The 20772-nt window shown below is 43.2% G+C and overlaps 1 protein-coding gene across 1 annotated transcript in view; it reads left to right on the top strand.

Annotated features, from left to right (window-relative positions):
* Positions 1 to 20772, top strand: part of SLC2A9 (solute carrier family 2 member 9) — a 265853-nt gene that overhangs the window by 85742 nt on the left and 159339 nt on the right. Inside the window, exons 5-6 of the mRNA XM_057706684.1 lie at positions 2880 to 3004; positions 19076 to 19221. Coding sequence (XP_057562667.1) covers positions 2880 to 3004; positions 19076 to 19221 — 271 coding nt within the window. The remainder of the gene's footprint in view (positions 1 to 2879; positions 3005 to 19075; positions 19222 to 20772) is intronic.

Genomic DNA, 20772 nt, shown 5'->3' with positions numbered 1-20772 from the left:
CTGAGTTATACGGTATCATAGTTTCTATATCATATAGAAGTCACAAATGGTCACTAATTGACTTGTGTGATTTATTTGCTGTCTGTGTCCCTCACTCATGAGGCTCTAAAGCCCATGACGGAGAGGATGGGGATAGACCTGGAGTAGACCCAGTGTCTAGCACTCCCTCAATACATGATGCGTGGAACCCAAGTGAAAGCTTCTGTGAAGAGGGTCCAGGTCTTCCTGCCACTCCCTCCAACCATTGCCCCACTTTCCTCTCAAGGCTGACACATCTGTTCCTCAGAGGACAGAGAAGAAGGGCCCTGATCACAGGGCAGAGCCATGGGGTACAGGGTGTTCGCATCCTGCTTTGAGCTTCCACCAATAACAGAAATTTGTGCCTTCAGGTTCATCTCTATTGAATCAGAATAAGGGAGGTTACTCTAGAATGGAATTTTTGTTTTAAGTCTCCATCATAAGGTCCAATTAAATTAATCTTTTGAAAGATTAATGTGAAATCATATTTATTTTTTAATAATTAATACATTAATGTGACAACTTTCAAAAGGACTAATGAAATATAAAGTCGAAAGTTGCGTTTTTGTTTCTGTCTTCTGTCTCCTCCTTGGAGACAATCAGTGTTATCAGCTTTTTGTGTATCTTTTCCAAGATTTGTGCCTAGCTCTACACACACACACACACACACACACACACACACTTACTTTATCACATAAATTGTTACATGCTCTGCATAAAGTTCTGTATCTTATTCTTTGTACTTAACAATATATCTTTAAGATCTTTCCACATCAGAATATAGAAAGCTAGCTCTGTTTTAATGTCTGCATAATATGCCACTTTATATAGGTATCAAGATTTATTTAAATAGCCCATCATTAATGGACACTTGGGTTGTTTCAATCATTTGCTGTTATAGAAGAAGTTGCAATGAGCAGTCTTTATACCATCATAATTAAGCTGCAAAAGTCATTAAGTTTGGGGTTCTCCAAGAAGTCATAGGAAAGGGAAAAAAATTTAATGAACAGCTTAAGATAAGTCAGAACAAGTAGAAAGAACTTTGGCCTGGGAATTAAGAGCTCTAACTCCTAAAAGTAATAATGAAATCCCCTTTCAAGCCCTAGCTGCTTATCATTTCTAAAACAATTTGGTTCTGTTAAGTCTTTAGGGAAAAAGTGTTCTGTGAGAGGCTAAGATGTTCCCCCAGCTACTTGGTTCATTATTTGTATGACCTAAAACAAGTCACTAATTTATCTGTGTCCTGGTTAACTCATCTATAGAGCAGAGATAAGAATAGTACCTACCTCATAAGGTCCTTTTGTGCGGTAAATGAGCTATTCATATAAAATGTTTAGAATGGGGTCTGTCATATAGCAAAAGTTTAATAAGTGTGAGCTGTTAAGATCATTTTGCAAGTGAGGAAAGGAAAGCACAGAGCAATGAAGTACAAAGTCCCTTGGTCATAAAAGAGAGAACTGGTGCAGGAATCCAGGTACCCAGGCCTCCAAACAAGTTATGCTTCTCCACCATGAGGTCTTGGGGAATATGTTATATATTCATATAAAACAGTGGCATTAGCCCTGACATGGAGCAATGAATAGTAAGTCTTGCCAAAGGAATTTGGCTGACCTTGTTTGAAAGGATTAGCTCAGCCTCATGCTTCATGCTATAGTGTATCAAATCAAAGGTGCCATTAGGTATAAGAAGCCTTGTTACATGAACTGAGGAGAAGAAAGAAAGAAAGAAAGAGAGAAAGAGAAAGAGAGAGAGAAAGAAAAGAAAGAAAGAAAGAAAGAAAGAAAGAAAGAAAGAAAGAAAGAAAGAAAGAAAGAAAGAAGGGAGGGAGAGAAGAAAGAAAGAAAGAAAGAAAGAAAGAAAGAAAGAAAGAAAGAAAGAAAGAAAGAAAGAGAAAAAGAAAGAGAGAAAGGAAGGAAGGAAGGAAGGAAGGAAGGAAGGAAGGAAGGAAGAAGGGAAGAAAGAAAGGAAGAAAGAAAGAAAAGAAAGAAAGAGAGAGGGGGGAGGGAGGGAAGGAAGGAAGGAAGGAAGGAAGGAAGGAAGGAAGGAAGGAAGGAAGAGGGGAGGGAGGGAGGAAAGAAGACAGAAAAACTCTGCCAACTGAAGTCATAGGACGCTGTAGCAGTGCTGATTAACAAGCATTGCTCCCAGCTCCAGATGTGCCCTTCTGTGCCCTGCTCTGTGATACAAGGGCTGAGACCTGCAAGCCTCACCTGCCCTTTGTTACAGGGACACTAGAGGAAGAGGGACAAGGGACTTGTTCCCATTGGTTTGCCTGAATTTCCTGCCAGCCCCAGCAGTGACCCTGGCAGTTGATTCCAGTTCCTGCAACTTCATCTACTCCCCAGAACTAGACTCATGGTGGAATGGTACCAGTGGGACAGAGTCCGCCTCTGAAGGTTTAAGCCAGATCTCAGGGGCTCCCTTCCAAGCCCCCAAGGTGTCAGCACCACAGGACAGCACCCCTTCTTCAGAGGTCCCCCTTTTGACATCTCAATCCTCTGATACTTGCTTAACCAATTCCCTATGTTGAATTCTCTCTGTTAAACTAACTAGAGTGGTTTGCATTTTCCTGCCTGACCTCTGACTCATGGATTGCAAGATACATTTTGACTTTGTAATGTTAAATGAACGTTTTAGAACCGATGAAGTAAAATACTGCAACAGAGATATTCACAGAATGTCAGGGCTGACAGTGCCTTTGGAGGTGACCTAATCAACCATGGTGGTGAACCCAGAAGAAGGAAGTGCTTTGCTCAGGGTTATATGGCCAAAGGTGGCAGTGGGGGTGGGTGGGATCTGGACCCTGCTCCTAGGATGGATAGACCCGTGGAAGCCTCATCAAACCTCTCCTTTTCTTCCAGGAAATACACTTTGCTGGTCAACAATGGGTTTGCGATTTCTGCCACGTTGCTGATGGCCTGTTCTCCCCAGGCAGGATCCTTTGAAATGCTCATCTTGGGCCGCTTCATCATGGGTGTGGATGGAGGTGAGCCTTCACCACAGCAGGGGCGGGGGCCGTAACACATTCCTGAGGGGTTTTCAAAATGTGGGGGATATTTGTGGCTGTCACATGACTGGGTCCCTACTGACATTGAAATTGGCAGAGACGGATAACGCAAGAACCCTGCGTAAAGTGGGGCAGTCGCAGGGGATGGACACCCCACCCACGATGCTCCTCGAATGGAGATGCGTGGACTGGGACACCCCCAAACCAACTTCAGAGACTGGGATGGTCTTCGGCACATCCTATGTTCTATTTGTCACCTTCACCATAAAATTCATATTCCAAGTTGTCTGTGATTTCCAGGGAGTTTTTATGAGGGTTGTGTTTCCTGTCTGGGCCTCTGACTCATTCATTCTTTCATTTATTCACCAAGAATTTACAGAGCACATGCTGTGCCTGGCATTCTTCCACGTTGGGGACACAGTGGTGAACAGGACCCCCCCGTCCCTACAGCTGGAGCTTATGTTCTGGTGGGTGGACAGATACGTAATCAGATGTATAAGGAATAATGGTAAGCCCTAGGAAGAAAATGAAGCAGCACAAGAAGATAGCAAGGGTTATTTTAAATAGGACGCAGGGAAGGCTGCTCGGAGGAGGAAAAAAAATGAACAGACACCAGAGTGAACTAAGGGCAAGAAACAAATGAATATTGGGGGAATTGTGTTCCTGGTGGAGAGAAGAGGGCAGTGGCCCTAAAGCGGAAGCATGCTTGGCAAGTTCAAGGAAGAGTCAGGAGGCCAGTGTGGTGGAGCTTGGTGAGCTGGGGGAGAGAGGATGCAGAAGAGTTGCAGAGGGGCCAGTCCGATCCCACAGGACCTTCTAGGTCGTGGTGAGCACTGCGATGTGTGCTGAGTGTGGCGGGAAGCGGGGAGGGAGGGTTGAGAGGAATATGATTTGAGCTGGTTTATGTTTTAATAAGATTCTTCTTGCTTCTGTATGGGGCGGGGAGGAGGGCAGGAGAAAGGTAGGGGGCCAGCTGTCCAGGGGTGATAGCTGTGTATAGGACAGGATGGTGGCAGTGGAGGCAGCGAGACGTGGTCTGATTTTGGCCTTTGGGTGTGAGAGTAGGAGACTCAAAATATATTGTTGAAACCAATAAGCCAACCCTGTTTTCTTTCTAAATACACAAATCTGTAGAGTGTTACTTTTAGACCTTTGTGGAAAGATTGCAAGCTTTAGGATTAGAAACCCCTGGGAACGGATCCCAACTCTGCTATTTGCCAATTACTGACTTTTGATAAGTTACTGAAAGATTCTGATCCTGTTCCCCCATCTGTAAAATGAAGATAACAATAGCTACTTTGAAGGGCTGTTAAAAGGCTGACACGAAGATGTGTGTGTGTGTGTGTGTGTGTGTGTGTGTGTGTGTGTGTGTGTACACATACACTGTCTAATGCTGCTGGAACCCTCTATGAACTCAGTAAGGGCTAGTTCCCTTCCTTGTCCATCTCTTAGAAGCTGAGGGCACCGGGCGTTATGAGTAATGTGAATGACAAGGGAGAGGAGAGCAGCAGAGTGAGAGGCTGGATAGGAAGTCAGGGAGGAAGAGACTTCACTTACCGTCATTGCTTTGCTGGCAGGAAAAAATCCAGGATTTTGTAAAACCTCAAAGTCTCACTATTCAAGTAGAAGGGAGAAGCCTATGGAAAGAACGTTAACTGGAGAGAATATTGGCTGGTGTTCATGTAGAATTTTCGAACTGAACAATCATGTTCATGAACTTCATCACCTCTGATCTCCTACTAACGCGGAAAGGATGTTATATTTTTTTTCAACGGCTGTGATTTATTTACCATGATGGACCAAAAGCTGGGTGTAAAACAAGCCTCAATAAGCTTGAAATGATTGAAATCATATACAAATAGTCTCCAACCACAACATAATTAAATTGGAAATCACAAACAATAGCTAAGAATACACTTAAATTTGAAAAATAATAAAAACACGCCTCTAAATATTACATGAGTCAAAGAAGAAGTTATAAGGGAAATTAGAAGTATTTTTAATGAAATAATAATGAAAATACAGCATATCAAACTTTGCTGGATGCAGTTAGAGGAAAAGGTATGGATTTTGATGCTTATGTTAGAAAACAACCGCATTTGGTCAACTACATCCCTTGGGATAAATTTGGCCTGTAGACCATTTTTATGGCCTGTGAGCCAGAGGGTATTATGTTAAGTGAATTGGAAGACAGAAAAAGACAAATACTGTATGTTTTATATTCACTTATATGTGGAACCTAGCCAACAAAACAAATGAACAAACATAACAAAACAGAAACAGACTCACAGATACAGAAAAAATGGGTGGCTGCCAGAGGGGGTGGGGGTGGGCGGTTGGGCAAAAGAGGTGACAGAGATTAAGAGGCACAAACTTCCAGTTATAAAATAAATAAGTCATGGGATGGAGTGTATAGCATAGAGGGTATAGTCAGTGCTATTGCAATAACTTTGTATGATGACAGATCATAAATAGACTTAGTGATCATTTTGTAGTGTACAAAAATATGGAATCACTATGTTATACACCTGAAACTAATATAATATTATAAGTCAACTGTACTTCGATAAAAGGCTATGTTGTTGTCATCTTCCATATGAGGGCCTGAAGGCTCAGAGACGTGAGACAGTAAAGTGGTTAAGGGTGAGGGCTATAAATTAAGATGGCCTGGGTCCTCATACGAGGTTAATTTCATCACTTTGTCCGTATCAGTTAGGTTTTGCTGCGTTAAAAAAGAAAACAAAACAAAAACATAATGGCTTAAGGCAATAATTATTTGCTGGGCTTACAGTTTTGAGGGCTGGTGGGGCAGTTCTGATCTGGGACAGCCCTGCTGGACTCTGCTGGGCTCTCTTCCATGGGTGAGGTTGGCTGCACTTCAGTCAGGGGCTGGATGACCTTGGACGTTCTCATGCACGTGTTTCTTTGCCAGGAGGTGGGCTGGTCTCGGGATCCCGAGGGCCAGCTCATCTCTGTTTCCTGCAGGCTCTCACCCCCAGATCGGGAGGCCCAGCCTCTTCCATGGAGTTTTCGGGGTTCCAATGAGCAGCAAGTCCCAGTGTGCAAGCGCTTGTCAAGCCTGCTTGGACACATTTGCTTGAATCCCACTGGCCAAGGTGAGTCCCACAGCCAGGTGCAAAGTCAGGGTCAGTGGGGTCAAACCACCCAAGGATGTGGACTCAGGAAGCATGGACAAAGTGGAGGCTACACAGCAGCAGTCTGCCTCCCTGTCTTAGCCTCTTTCTCTCATCTGGTAAAGAGGCATACTCCTAAGCCTGCCTTGTTAGGGAATGTAAAGCTTACCTGGTGTGCGGTGTGTGCAAAGCAAGTACATTCCAGGCCCTCATTACCTTCCCCTAACACCAATAATAGTATCATTGCCATTATTTTGTTATTATCATTTTTATTCTCAGTCAACAAGATGCAAATCCAGAATTTGGACCAGGTATGGTTTGGAAGACCCTGCCTGCTCAGGAGAAAGGGTGGTGACATGGGAGCATCTGAAAGTCCTCTCCTAATGGAGGCTATTGAAGTCTCTCTTTCTAGCAGTTTTGTGTTTTATCCGTTTAGCCTCTTTCCTGCCGCTTTGCCTGTTTAGCTATTCTGGAGGAGGTGACAGTTACAAGTTGCACACAACTGGTTGCTCTCTGAATTTCCTTCATTAAAAATAAGCTAGATTCAAAGAGAGATGCCATTTTTACAAAACTGTATATTGAAGACAAACGTATTTTAGACCCCTTGGCCTATGAGCTTTTCAAAAAGAAAGAGAAAAAAAGTAAAATTAAGGAGTGGCGAAAAAACACACTCCTTTTGACTTCTGTAATGTGGCCTCTTGGAGTTGGGCCAAGACATGGAAGTTTTTGTGTCATTTATTCTCACCAAACCCTCTCAGAGCAGAGATGGGAATGTGAGGGCATTTAAGATGAGGCGGTTGGTCAGAAAGAAAAGAAAATTGCTGGTCATGAGATGAATTGCTTCCTTGCTTGAAATAAATAATTTAAAGCCAAATAAGGATTTTCAGGTGGTGTGCTGCTCAAACCGGGTTCTAGGGGGAAATATCTAGAACCATCGCAGAAAACATCAGACACCTGCCTGAAGTGTCCTATTTCCAAAAGGCTTGGAGCAAAAATAAACACATTATTTTTACATTGAAACAAACATGATGAAGCATGGCATTGGAGGCCGAACCCATGCTGATTGTAAAGTCAAGATAAAAGAGTGCAGAGGTGTTTTGTGTTTGTGGGTGATTGTGTTGGACAACTTCCTGCCACGGCTTTCCCAGGGCTGCCCATACTCCTAGGTGTGCAAGCCCGTGGCTGCTGCATTAGTACCTCTGCAGTGGACAAGCCCACGTCTGCTACGTGAAGAACGCTCCAGTGACAAGTTCACGTCTGCTGCATTAAGTGCTCTCTGGTGGCCGAGTTCAAGCAGCAGCGTTTAGAGAATCACAAGGCATGGATATGAAATCAGGGTCAAGGACTCGACTTCAAGTTCTGGCTCTAGCACTGACTTGCCAGGTGACCTTGGCACCATCATTTCCCTTCTCTGGGCCTCAGCAATGTAATCTAGAAAATAAGGAGAATGAACTCTGGTAGCTGAGGTTTCCACCAACTCTAAAAATCTGCTCTGGCTCCTTTTCATTCTTCCCTTAGAGCCACTACCACGAATGTCCTCTTGAGGCTTCCAGACCTCACATGCCACATGTAGCTCTATCATTTACTCATTAAACACCACCACATTATAGGAGACTGAGAAATAAAGGCATAGGACAGAAACACTGGCCCTCCTGTCTGGTGGGGTCAGCCCATGCATATCATGTGCCGTGGACTTACCCAGTTACCTCCTGCCACAGGTTTCCAGCAAGGGTGTGGACCACTCTGACAAGCAAATCATTTATTATTTATCATTATTCTTCCTACCGCTCCCAAAGGTGTTCACAGCCTATTCCCCAGAACCTGTGAATATGTTAGCTTACGTGGCAAAAGGGACTTTGCAGATGTGATTAAATTCAGGTCCTTGAGATGGGGAAGTTATCCTGAATTCACCAGGCAGGTCCAGTGTAAATCACAGGGGTCCTTGTAAGTGAAAGAGGGAGGAGGGGAGCCAGAGTCAGAGAAAGGAGGTAAGATGATGAAAGCAGAGGCTGGAGTGATGCAGTTGCTGGCCGTGAGGATGGAAGGGGCCATGAGCCAGGAGTGTAGGTGCCCCTAGAAGCTGGAAAAGGCAAGAAAACGGACACTCCCCTGGAGCCTCCAGAAGGACGACAGCCCTGCCAACATCTTGATTTTAGCCCAGTGAGTCCCATGTCGGACTCATGCCCCACAGAACTATCTGATAATAAATGTAAGTCACTATGTTTGTGGCAATTTGCTATGGCAGCAATAGGAAACTAACACACTAATAATATTATTAATTTATTATTATGATTTGAATCAGATTTTAACACGACAAAGAGAGGGTAAGGTGCTCAGAAGAAGTGGATTCTAGTCCTAGCCTTCCTATTTACTAGCCCAGTGGACTGAGAAACACCTCTGTTGCACTCTGTTTCCTCATATATAGAGATAATGATACCTAACAATATTCAAGTACTGAATAGATGTGTGTATGTCTATGTGTGTCTATGTCTGTGTTTGTGTGTGTCTGTGTGTTTGTCTGTGTGTGTCTATATCTGTGTGTGTGTCTGTGTGTGTGTCTCTGTGTGTATCTGTGACTGTGTGTGTCTACATCTGTGTGTATCTGTGTCTGTATGTATGTCTGTGTGTGTATATCTCTGTATGTCTCCGTGTCCATGTGTGTGTGTTTCCCTTTAATAGCACCACTCTCTTGGACTCAGAGCTCTAGCTGCATTTGCATGTGAGGAGATGGAGCCTCAGGGGGTAGCTTGCCAAGGTCTCACAGTTCAGATGTATCTGGGCCCAGGTGGGAGCCAGGTGTACCTGACTACACATTTCCTAAATTGCTGGGCTTAGAGGAACCAGGGAGGTAATGTGCATCAGGGCACACTATACTTCAGGCATTCCTGCACTCTTTCTAAGACTTTTCTCTTTCCCTGTTTTTCCTGTGCAGTGATTATTCATTACTTATATTTCAATGGACTCATTTTTTTTTAAAGTTAAATAAATAGATTTGAGAAGCAAATAAAACACGTCCTGGCCTGTAAGGCCCTAAATGGTCTCCACCCCATTCCCTCTGTGCACCACCACCATGAGGCCTCAGTGACCACCCCGTGTGAAACTGCAGCTTTCCCCACCCCGGGTATCCTATCCTCCCTCTCTGCTTGATGTTTCCCCAGAGCTCTGGTCACCACCTAGCAGATGGCATACTCTTCCTGCTTATGCTCAGCCTGCCTCCAGGACCTCCCTCCCCAAGATGCAACTACACGACAGCAAGGGTTTTACCTGTTTCATTCACTGCCAATGGCTGGGCTTCTAACAGTGATGACCTCCCAGTACACACTTAATAAATGTGTTTTGAATGGAGAACAAATGGAAAATGAGGATCCTTTGCCGTAAATACATTTATATATATATATATAAACAGAGAGAGAGAGAGGGAGGGAGATGGAGAGAGAGAGAGTTCTGCTTTTAGAATGAAATAGTTAGAAAAGGCATCTGTTTAAAGATATCAGATAGTTACCTAGGTAGGGAGGACTTATAGGACCACAATCTGGGAAAGGAGTGAAACCCAAAGAGGTAAGCTCTGCATCTGGGGCAACTTTTCCTCTACAGGTATCTCCTAATTCCAGAATGATGGTTGAGTATCTGTGATGCTTATGAGAGCTTTTAACAGATTCATGGGGCTGAGGAGGAGGAATTGGAGTTGAACTCCTGCCAAGTAGAAGGGTCACTAGTCACCACAGGCACCATAAGAGCAAGAATGAATCATAGATAGATCAGATCTTTAAATCACTTCAATCACCAACTGATTTGTGGCAAGCTGGGGTTGCTAATGCCTCTAGCCTATCACCCTACCAGATGCATACATCCAGAATCTCAAATTCTTTTTACAGTTTTCACATACCCTCTGGTATTCAATCAAAAATAGCCAAGCATACAAGGAGAAAACCAAGAGAAATAACAGAAAAAAGAAACTGATAGTGATTCTGAAAATAGCAGTATTGGACACAACCTTTAAAATAATTACGTTTAATATGTTCAGATAATCATGAGATAAGGTCAAGAATTTTGGTAAAGACATGGAAGCTATACTTCAACTTACCAAATCAAAATTCTGGAACTAAAAAATGCAAAAAGTGAAATTAAGAACTTAATGAATGGTTTTACCAGCACGTAGCACACAACTGAAGCAAGAATCAGGGAACTAAAGCATCAGAGATCAGAAGAAACTATCTGCATTGAAGCATGAAAACACAGAGAAGAGGGTAAGAAATGTCTGGGAAATTTTAAAAATGTCTAACATACATTAATTGAAGAATCAGAAGGAGAGGAGACAGAGAATGGAGGAAAAGCAAATTTTGAAAGATAACGGCCAACCTTTTTTCTGATAAAAAGCTACAAGTCCAAGAAGCATGATGGACCCCCAGTAGGATAAAAACAAAGAAAACCACACTTAGGCACAGCTTAGTAAAACTTCTGACAACCAAGGGATTTGTTTATTCTAAAAAAAATCGGGATAAAAAGATATGTTACCTTCAAATAAGTAAGAATAAAACGGACAGCCGGCTTTTCAACGAAAACAATGGAAGACAAAAAAACAGCAAAATGATATTTTCAAAGAGCTGCAAGAAAATAACTGCCTACCTGGAATTCTCCACCAAGTGAAAATGTCTTTCAAAAATAAAGGTGAAATGAAAACACCTTTTCAGTCAAACAAAAGCTAATAAAATTTATCGCTAGCACACTTGCAGGGAAGTAGCGCTAAGCAGTGCTCTTTAGACAAAAGGAAGATCATCTCAGATGGAAGCTTGGAGATGTAGGGAATGATGATGGGCCATGTAAGAGAACATGACTGTGCAAATCTAAAGGAGTATTGACTATACGTATGTATTATAATATCCATTTTTTAAAAATTAATTAATTAATTGGCTGGGTCGGATCTTCATTACTGAGCGCAGGCTTTCTCTAGTTGTGGCGAACGGGGGCTTCTCTTCACTACAGTGTGGGTTTCTCATTGCGGTGGCTTCTCTTGTTACAGAGCACCAGCTCTAGGCGCACTGGCTTCAGTAGTTGTGGCATGTGGGCTCAGTAGCTGTGGCTCGCAGGCTCTAGAGCACAGGCTTAGTAGTTGTGGTACACGGGCTTTGTTGCTCTGCGGCATGTGGAATCTTCCTGGACCAGGGATTGAACCCATGTCCCCTTCATTGGCAGGCGGATTCTTAACCACTGCGCCACCAGGGAAGTCCCTATTGGCTATATATTGAATATAGGAAACAATGAGTGGTGGGATTCTGTGTGTGTGTTTGTGTGTGTGTGTGGTCACACGTACAGAGAGAGAACTAAGATAGCATATAAATCAGGAAGGCGGTAAATGGAGTTAAAGAGTGTTAAAATCCTTGCATTGTCTGGGAAATGCTAAAAGTACTAATTTATACTGGACGTCAATAAGACAGATACGTAAAATAGTATCTAGGGCAACTGTTAAAAAATAATATATAACAAATAAATTACATAGGAAAAATACTTAATCCTAAAGAAGTCAAGAGAGAAGAGAAAATAGATCAGTGGGATGTAGAACAGTAAATGGTAAGATTTTATATTTAAACACAAGTATATCAGTATTACTGTAAGTGTAAAATAGACTCAGTATTCCAATTAAAGATAAAAATAAACAAAAACCTACCTATATGCTGCTTATGTAAGTCACATCTTATGTATAATAAAATAATAATGAAATATAAAATATATAATAAAAGACCATGGAAAAGTTGAAAGTAAAATAATAGAAATACTATACCAACACAAGCCCATATAGCTGGTGTAGCAATACTAACAATAGATTAAGTAGATTTTAAGGCAAGAAGGATTGCTAGAGATGAGAGACATTCCATAATAATAAAACTCCCAACTCACCAGGAATATAACAATTTGAAATTTGCTATGCACTTCATAAAAAGCATCAAAATACAAAAATTTTAAATTCACCAAGCTAAAATGAGGAATAATCTCTCAGTAACGGATAGAACAGTGGACGAAAGCACCAGTAGCATGCAGATCTGAGCAACACAATGAACAAATGTGAGCTAATTCACATATGTGGAACATTAAACCTCAAGACTGTAAAAGACACGTTCCTTTTTAGCAAACATGGGCTATTTACAAAAATTGACCATAACATGAGCCATAAAGCAAGTCTCAACGCATTTCAAAGACTCGAAATCAGATGATGTTCTCTGGCCACAGTAGAATTGTTAGAAACTAATTACAAAAATGTAAGTAGAAAATCCTCATATGTTTGGAAATTAAGATGTAAGTGATACATACTTCTAAGTAGCCAGGGGACAAAAAAATCACAGTGGAAATTTTAAATGATTATGAAAATACCACATAAGGCATATCAGAATTTTGTCAGATACAGCTAAAGCCATGTTTAAAGTAAAATTTATAATCTCAAATGCATATAGTTTAAAACATGAAAGACTGAAAATCGGTGATCTAATATTCCATCTCAAAGAAATTAGAAAAAGATTGTCTTTAGAGAATATCAGCAAAGCCAAAGTGAGTTCTAGAAAAGAATAATAAAATCGATAAACCCCTTGCAAGACTGTTTATGAAAAGAGAGAAAAGGAATTGATAACTAATAATACCAGTAATTAAAATTAGGAGTTGAATGGATAGATCCTGAAGCATTAAAAACATAAGAATGTATCATGAACACATTTGTGTAATATATATGAAAACTTTAGATAAATGTACAAATGCCAAGAAAGAAAAAACAACTTACCAATACTGACTTGAGAAAAAATAAAATTTCTGAATAGTCCTATTCTATTAAATAAGTTGAACATGTAATTTAAAACCTTTTAACAAAGGAAATGCAAGGCCCATATGGCTTCTTTAAGAAAGAATAATACTAACACCATACAATCATTTCCAGAGGGGACATTTCCCAACTCATTTTATAAGATGAGTGTATCCTTGATAGTATATCCTAATAAGAACGTTACAAGAAAGGAAAATTACAGGACAATATCATTACAAAACAATGATTTTGCAGTCCTATATGTGTGCACGTTCAGCTTTCCATACATGAAAAGACTTGTACAAGAATATTTATGGGGCACTATTAGCATTTTTTAAATGTATTTTATTGAAGTATAGTTGATTTACAATGTTGTGTTAGTTTCCAGTGTACAGAAAAGCGATTCAGTTATTCACACATCTAAGAGTTTGCATCTGCTGATCCCAAACTCCCAATCCATCCCTCTCCAACCCTTCCTTGGCAACCACAAGTGTGTTGTTTATGTCTGTGAGTCATTTTCTGTTTCATAAACAAGTTCACTTGTGTCATATTTTAGATTCCATATGTAAGCGATATCATATGGTTTTGGTCTATGTCTTTCTGACTTACTTCACTTAGTATGATAGTCTCTAGGTCCATCCACGTTGCTGTAAATGGCATTATTTTATTCTTTTTTATGGCTGAGTAGTATTCCATTGTATATATGTATGTTTTGTATATGTGTGTATATATATATATATATACCTTCTTTACCCACTCATCTGTCAATGGACATTTAGATTGCTTCCATATCTTGGCTATTATAAATAGGGTCCCTATTAGTGTTAACCCCAAACTGTCCATCAATAGTAGGGTGGATACTCTCTCACTTTGTCCCAGCTTCCCCTTCGGCCCCTACTCCATGTCCTCAAGCCTATTCTCTGCAACAGCATCTTTATTCTTGCCCTGTCACTGGTTTCATCAGTACCATTATTTTAGATTCCATATATATGTGTTAGCATACAGTATTTGTTTTTCTCTTTCTGGCTTACTTCACTCTGTATGACAGACTCTAGGTGAGAAAGTAGCATTGACATATATACACTGCCAAATGTAAAATAGATAGCTAGTGGGAAGCTGCTGCATAACACAAGGAGATCGATGAATGGTGATGACTTAGAAGGGCGGGATAGGGAGGGTGGGAAGGAGCCATGGGAGGGAGGAGATATGGGGCTATATGTATAAATACAGCTGATTCACTTTGTTGTACAGCAGAAACTGGCACAACAGTGTAAAGCAATTATACTCCAATAAAGAGCTTAAAAAAATAGTAGGGTGGATAAATTGTGGAATACTTACACATTGGAATACTACGCAGCAATGAAAACAGACAAATTACAGCTACATGCCACAACATTGAGGCATTTCACAAACATAACATCAGCAAAAGAGGTGAGAAATAAGAGAAGTACACATCCTCTGATTCCATGTTGTAATCTTTGGTGATTACAGTTAGGCTGGTGGTGATCTTTGGGAAGGAGGGGAGGATAGTGATTCTGAGGGAGCACAGGATGGGGGCTTTCTGGGGTGTTGGTCTTATAAGTTGATTCTTGCTTGACCTGGGTAGGGCTCACACAGGTGTGTGTGTTTTGTGGTGATTCATCAAATTGCACACATATTATTTGTGCAATTTAAAAATGTGTGTCATACTTTAATCTTCAAAAGTTAAGTTTATATTCCGTGAAATGCTTAGTTTTGGACTGGGCTCAAATTTTTCTGCTACCCAATAGAAAAATGCAAATATCCAGTTATCCCTAGAGTATTTCCTGCAGCATCTTTGAGTGTCCTTAGAGAATATTTTTCCTCAAGCCCTTCTGCTTCACATGGGCTAAAATGTGACTTCCAGAATTGGATGCAGAGAGGAATCTGGGAGTTAGGCCAGCTCTACGTGAGGGAGTCTACCCCCAACTGCTCCTCGTATTCCATCAGGCTACATACCCTGAGGAAGGGGAAGGCTGTAAAGTGGTTCTGGAGGTTGTAAAGTGCTCAGTAGACTGGAACTGTTGTTGATGTTTTAGATGAGAGGTACTCTACCCTCTGCTCACTTCTTGGAGTCTGCAGCCCCCGTAGGACTAGCCTTTGAGGCCTGTTCCCATAGACCACAGTTATAACTGCACCAGCTTGCTAACCACTGGCGACACCACCGACCTCACCCTTTCTGCAGCCTTGGTTAAATAATTAACGGTAGAGTGCAAGCGCCTTGTGGACCCAATAAACTTCGATCAAGCACGTGCGCTGGGTCTGGTGCTGTCCTCCCACAGAACTTCTCTGTGGCTGGAAGTGGGGAAACAGACAACATACGCGTACAGGTGACCCCTGAACAATGCGGGGGTTAGCGGCGCAGACCCTTCGTGCAGTCGAAGATTCATGTGCAACTTTACAGTCGACCCTTCGTACACTTGATTCCACATCCTCAGATTCAACCAACGTCGGATCGTGTGGCACTGTCGTACGTATTTAGTGAAAAAAAATCTGAGTATAAGTGGACCCGCATGGTTCAAACCCATGTTATTCAGGGGCCGCTGTAAATACTGAACAAGGCACTTTCAAAAAGCACTAAGTGGGGACTTCCTTTGTGGTGCAGTGGTTAAGAATCCGCCTGCCAATGCAGGGGACACGGGTTTGATCCCTGGTCCAGGAAGATCTCACATGCTGTGGAACAACTAAGCCCACGTGCTGCAACTACTGAGCCTGTGATCTAGAGCCCGTGCACCACAACTACCGAAGCCCATGTGCCTAGAGCCTGTGCTCCACAACAAGAGAAGCCAGGACAATAAGGGACCCGCACACCACAATGAAGAGTAGCTCCTGCTCGCTGCCACTAGAGAAAGCCCGTGTGCAGCACTGAAGACCCAATGCAGCCAATAAATACATAAATTTATTTTTTAAAAAAAGCACCTTAGTGCGCCGTAAAGAACGTAAGACAGGATGGAGAGATAAAGAGTGTTGGGGAGGGACTGATTTCGACAGGTGAAGGCCTCCATGAAGAGGTGGGGCAGTTTCCTGTGGCTCCTGCCACCAAGAACCACAACTGAGGGGCTGAAAACAACAAAAATTATACTCTCAGCGTTCTGGCGGCCAGAAGTCCAAATTCAAGGTATCTGCAGGCTTGGACCCTTCTGGAGGCTCTGAAGGAGAATCTATTTCATTCCCTCTCCTGGTTTCAGGTGCTGCCAAGAAGCCTTGGCATTCCCTGGCCTGGGGCAGCATCTCCCCAATCTATGCCTCCATCTTCACACGTCCCTCTTCCCTCTGTGTCTCCCTGCATCTTATCGTCTTATGAGGACACCAGTCATTGGGTTTAGGGCCCACCCTAATCCAGTGTGACCTCACCTTAATCTGATTACATCTGCAAAGGACCCATTGCATCACATGGGTTCCCGTGAGTGGGAGGTAGTGAGGCTGAGCTGAGATGGGAAGGACAGGAAGGCATCAGCCTGTGGAGCTGTGAGGACAGAGGACTTGGGAGAAACAGAACAGCAAAGACTGATATCCCATGATCAGAATGAACTTGGAGTGTTCAGGAAACCATAAAGCTGGGGCACCTGGGGTGGGGAGAATGACAGGAGATGGGGTCGTAGGTCTAGAGGGGCCAGTCCGATGTGTGGGATGTTTGGTGCAGGACCACGGGCCCAGGATAACCAACCATCTTGTTTGTCTGGATCTCAGAGGCTTCCCAGGACATAGGACTTTCAGTGGTAAAGCCAGGATGGTGCCTGGCAAACTGGGGCAGGTTGGTCATCCTACAGCCAGCTACCGCCTCACAGCTCACCACTGGTTTAGCCTCAGCATCTCATTTTACCACGTAATTTCACCATGGGCAAGGAAGAAGAGTCTCCATTAATCGACAGCGTCCTGTGTGCCTGGCACTCTGCTACACGTTCTCCAGGGATCCAGTCTGCGCAGGCACCCTGTGAAGGAGGCGTTCTTACTGTGCCAATCGTATGCCGCATCCATTACCACAACCCATGCCCCCTCTTTCCTACCGGCCACATCATTTCCTTATCAGCTTTTTTTGTGAGATGATGATAATTACCCCAAGAGGGTAGGAGGAGTGTCAGGGTGAGGACCTAACAGTTTCCCAAGCATCCATCAAGTGATCACACATGAGCCAGGTGCTTTATATGCAGTCATGTTATTATATATTCCCACTGCTGCAGGAATAGACAGCAGTTATGACCCTTCTTTCACAGATGAGTAGGCAGAGGCTACGAGAAGCTAATTAACTTGATCAAGGTCACCTAGTGTGGAAAGCGAGGCTCTGGGACTTGAATCCTGCACGTTTCTCCCTATTCCACTGCCCTCTAAGTAACAATGTGCCAAATTGATCCGTGGCCACTTGATTTTTCCACGAGGCCAGATGCTCTCAATATGTGTGTTTGGGATAAAAATTTAAATAGCATCTGGTTTATGTCGCAACTTTGGAGATAATGCCTATCTCTTTGCACCCAAAGCTTGTTTGCTTTGTGTGCTGAGCCAGAAAAAGTTATCCCGGGCTGAGATGCAATGAATGAAATGCTCAGCTTATAAACTGGGCAGCACATTCCCTTCACTATTTCTTTTTAGGAAGGGCTTCCCTGAATGCTAAGAACTGGGGAGAATCCAGCTTAACCTGAAGCACATTGATTGGTGCCTAAAGTGTGTAGGGAACTGCGCTCTAGCCTCTAGGCATCAGGAGGCCAAGGCAGGAAAAGAAAGTGTTGATGACGAAACAATTTGATGCCGAAACAATCTGGTGAAAAATTAGAAGACAGTAATAGTTAGTGCTAGTAATGCTGATTTGCACAGCTTTAAGATGAGTGAAGCACAGAGCAAATCTCAGTGAACTCTCATGGCAATCCTATGAAGTCAGACTCAGTTCTTATCCCCATCTTGTGAACAGAGAAACTGAGGCTTAGAGAAGCCAACTCTCCCAGCCCAAGTCCTCAACCTTTGTAAGTTGCAAGGATTTGACCCAGGATGCAGTGTGACTCAGAGTGTAATAAGTAAGCCAAGAATCTGCCTGGGATAAGTGCATCCGTAGACATGACATGGGTCTATAAAGGGTCTTAAGAATAATCCTGCCCAGAAATGGGTAGAAAAAAAAACTTTCTTGAACCTGACAAGGCCTCATGATATTTTTACTAACAGACTCTCTATGTGTTCAGCATATTGTATTTTATGAGACATTTATAGCTATTACTTTTAAATAGAAATATCAGTCATAAGCCCTTAAACACATAAATTTAAAGGTTATGAGATCCTCTGTGGGTGACCTAGCCTATAAAATGCTGTAAAATGGTTATAACAGTATCTGCCATAACTGAGTTCCATGATTTACTTAAAGAGGTGCCATTAGCTGGTGGGAAAGTTCAAGTTCTAGAATCAGAGACCTGACTTACTGGGCAAATAATCTCTTGGAGCATTTTTGGATGTCACTTGGTGATTTGGAAAAGTTACTCGACCTCTCTATGCCTCAGTTTTCTCATATTTAGAATGGGGATAATGATAGTACATTTACTTCAGAGGGTTGTTTTTTGAAGTAGATAGGTTAATACATGTAAAGAGATAAGAAAGATCCCTGCTACTTGGTACGCACCATGTGCATTGATTACTATCACCACCACCATCACCACCACCACCATCACCATCAACACCACTGTCACCACCACCACCACCACCACCACCACCATCACCATCACCACCACCACCACCATCACCACCACCATCACCATCACCACCACCATCACCATCAACACCACCATCAACACCACCACCATCACCACCACCACCACCACCACCACCACCACCATCACCATCACCACCATCACCACCACTGTCACCACTGTCACCACCACTGTCACCATCACCACCATCATCCCCAGTATCACTACCATCAGCTGTTTCCTCTCCTATGAAATCCACCTCCCAGCCATACTCTATGGATTAAATGATAAAGTGCATGTTAAAATGTTGGCAATTCGTGCAGAGTGCTCGGAATGGTGTTCTGGCTACAGCACTATTTGTGTCAAGCACAAAACAGAGGGAGGTGCCATGACCAGAGTCTTCCTTGAAGAAGACAGCTCTCTCATTGCTGCCATGCTTCCTCCATAGGCATCGCCCTCAGCGCACTCCCCATGTACCTGAACGAGATCTCGCCCAAGGAGATCCGAGGCGCTCTGGGGCAGGTGACCGCCATCTTCATCTGCATTGGCGTGTTCACGGGACAGCTGCTGGGCCTTCCTGAGCTGCTGGGAAAGGTAAGAGTGGCTCCCCAGCCAACCATGTTCGTTCTCACTTCATGTCACCATCTCTGCTCCCTGTGTCCCTTGCCAGATGAAGGGTAGTCAGAGATGAGCCCTTCCTACAAGAGCTTGTCCCTATGTCTTAGAATTCTTGAGCATTCAAGCCTTCTGTTTATTATTGGAGAAAAGTTATTGTTGAGTTTCTTTGATTGGGTTTGATTTTTTTTTTAGAAAATAAGAAATATACAACAAATTCAAACCTTACAGAATCTTCGCATCCACCCACCCAAAAGCTATTGTTAACAGCTCAGTTACATTCATTTAGGCTTTTTTCTTTGCTCATATAAACTTACATACACATAGTTTTTTCTTTTAATGGAATCATGCCACATACACTGTTCCACTGCGTGCTGTCTTCATTTATATATGTTAGATATCTTTCCGAGATGTTTGTCTTAGTTCTACCTCACTCTTGAGTCTTTCTTTCCCACGTTAATATGTAATTGCACAATCTTCTGTTGTTGGCTTTCTGTTTTGGAAGCAGGAGGGCAGTACCACAATGTACTTGCTGTGTGGCCTTGGCAAGGAAGAACACCTCACCCCCACTGGGGTGGGTATGGGTGTAATCAAGGGAGGCTCCCAGAAGGAGTGGCATCTACATTGAGCCCTGAAGGGTGAACAGCAGTTAGGCAGGTGATGAGGGGGTTTGGAGAGAAGACCCTGCAGAGATCGGGAATAACTAAAGAAAAGGCCCTGAGATGGGAACGGGCCTGTAAAAGACCTGGGAGTGGCTTGGGGGCTGAGGGAAAAGCGCGTGGGGGAAGCATGAGAGGTGAGGCACCTGTTCACTGAGCTGTGGTAGACTTCCTTGGGAGTAGGGAGCCCTGGGTGACACTAGAGCAGGGGAGTGACGTGGCCAGATTTGAGTTAGAAGGTGGCTCTGGGGAGGTGGGGGGGAGGTGTGGTCAGGAGCGGGAGGGGTGGGAAGGGAGGAGAGGAACCTGACAGAGACTTGCTATTGGTGCATATGGTGAGGGAAGGATGAGGCAGGAACTGAGGCAAAGGCCCAGGGGAGAGAGAGGAGGGGAAGATTGCATCCATGGATTTTGCTGCCTAAGTGTCCAGCAAGGATGAGGGAAAAATGGTGAGGATGCCTCCCAGGGATACAGAGGCATCCCCTTCCCACTTACACAAGAGGACCAGGAGGGAGGGAGGGAGGGAGAAGATTAAAGCATGACTAAAGGTCGAATGTCAAATGCCCACCACTTCTGGGCATTTGAACAGAGCACAGCTGACCGACCCCCACCCTGTGGGCTGCAGCCCAGCAGGAGGCCAGCAACAGAAACAACCATGACAAATGCTCCCATCAATGGTGCTTGCGTGAAGCATATTTTTAACGCCACTCATACCCGCACAGCTGCTTTGTGAACAGCTCGTATCTACAGGCATGGAAACAGGAGCTGAGAGATGTGAGGGAGAGAACTAACTAGTGAAAAAAAATGTTGGAGCTGAAATCAGAATCCCGGTCTGCTCACTTTAAGACCCACATGTGGGGTGTGTCCTATA

This window comes from Hippopotamus amphibius, chromosome 13 (genome assembly GCF_030028045.1).
Source record: "Hippopotamus amphibius kiboko isolate mHipAmp2 chromosome 13, mHipAmp2.hap2, whole genome shotgun sequence".
Taxonomy (NCBI): Eukaryota; Metazoa; Chordata; class Mammalia; order Artiodactyla; family Hippopotamidae; genus Hippopotamus; species Hippopotamus amphibius.
Note: the sequence above shows the minus strand (reverse complement) of the source record. Positions and strands in the feature narration are given on the sequence as shown.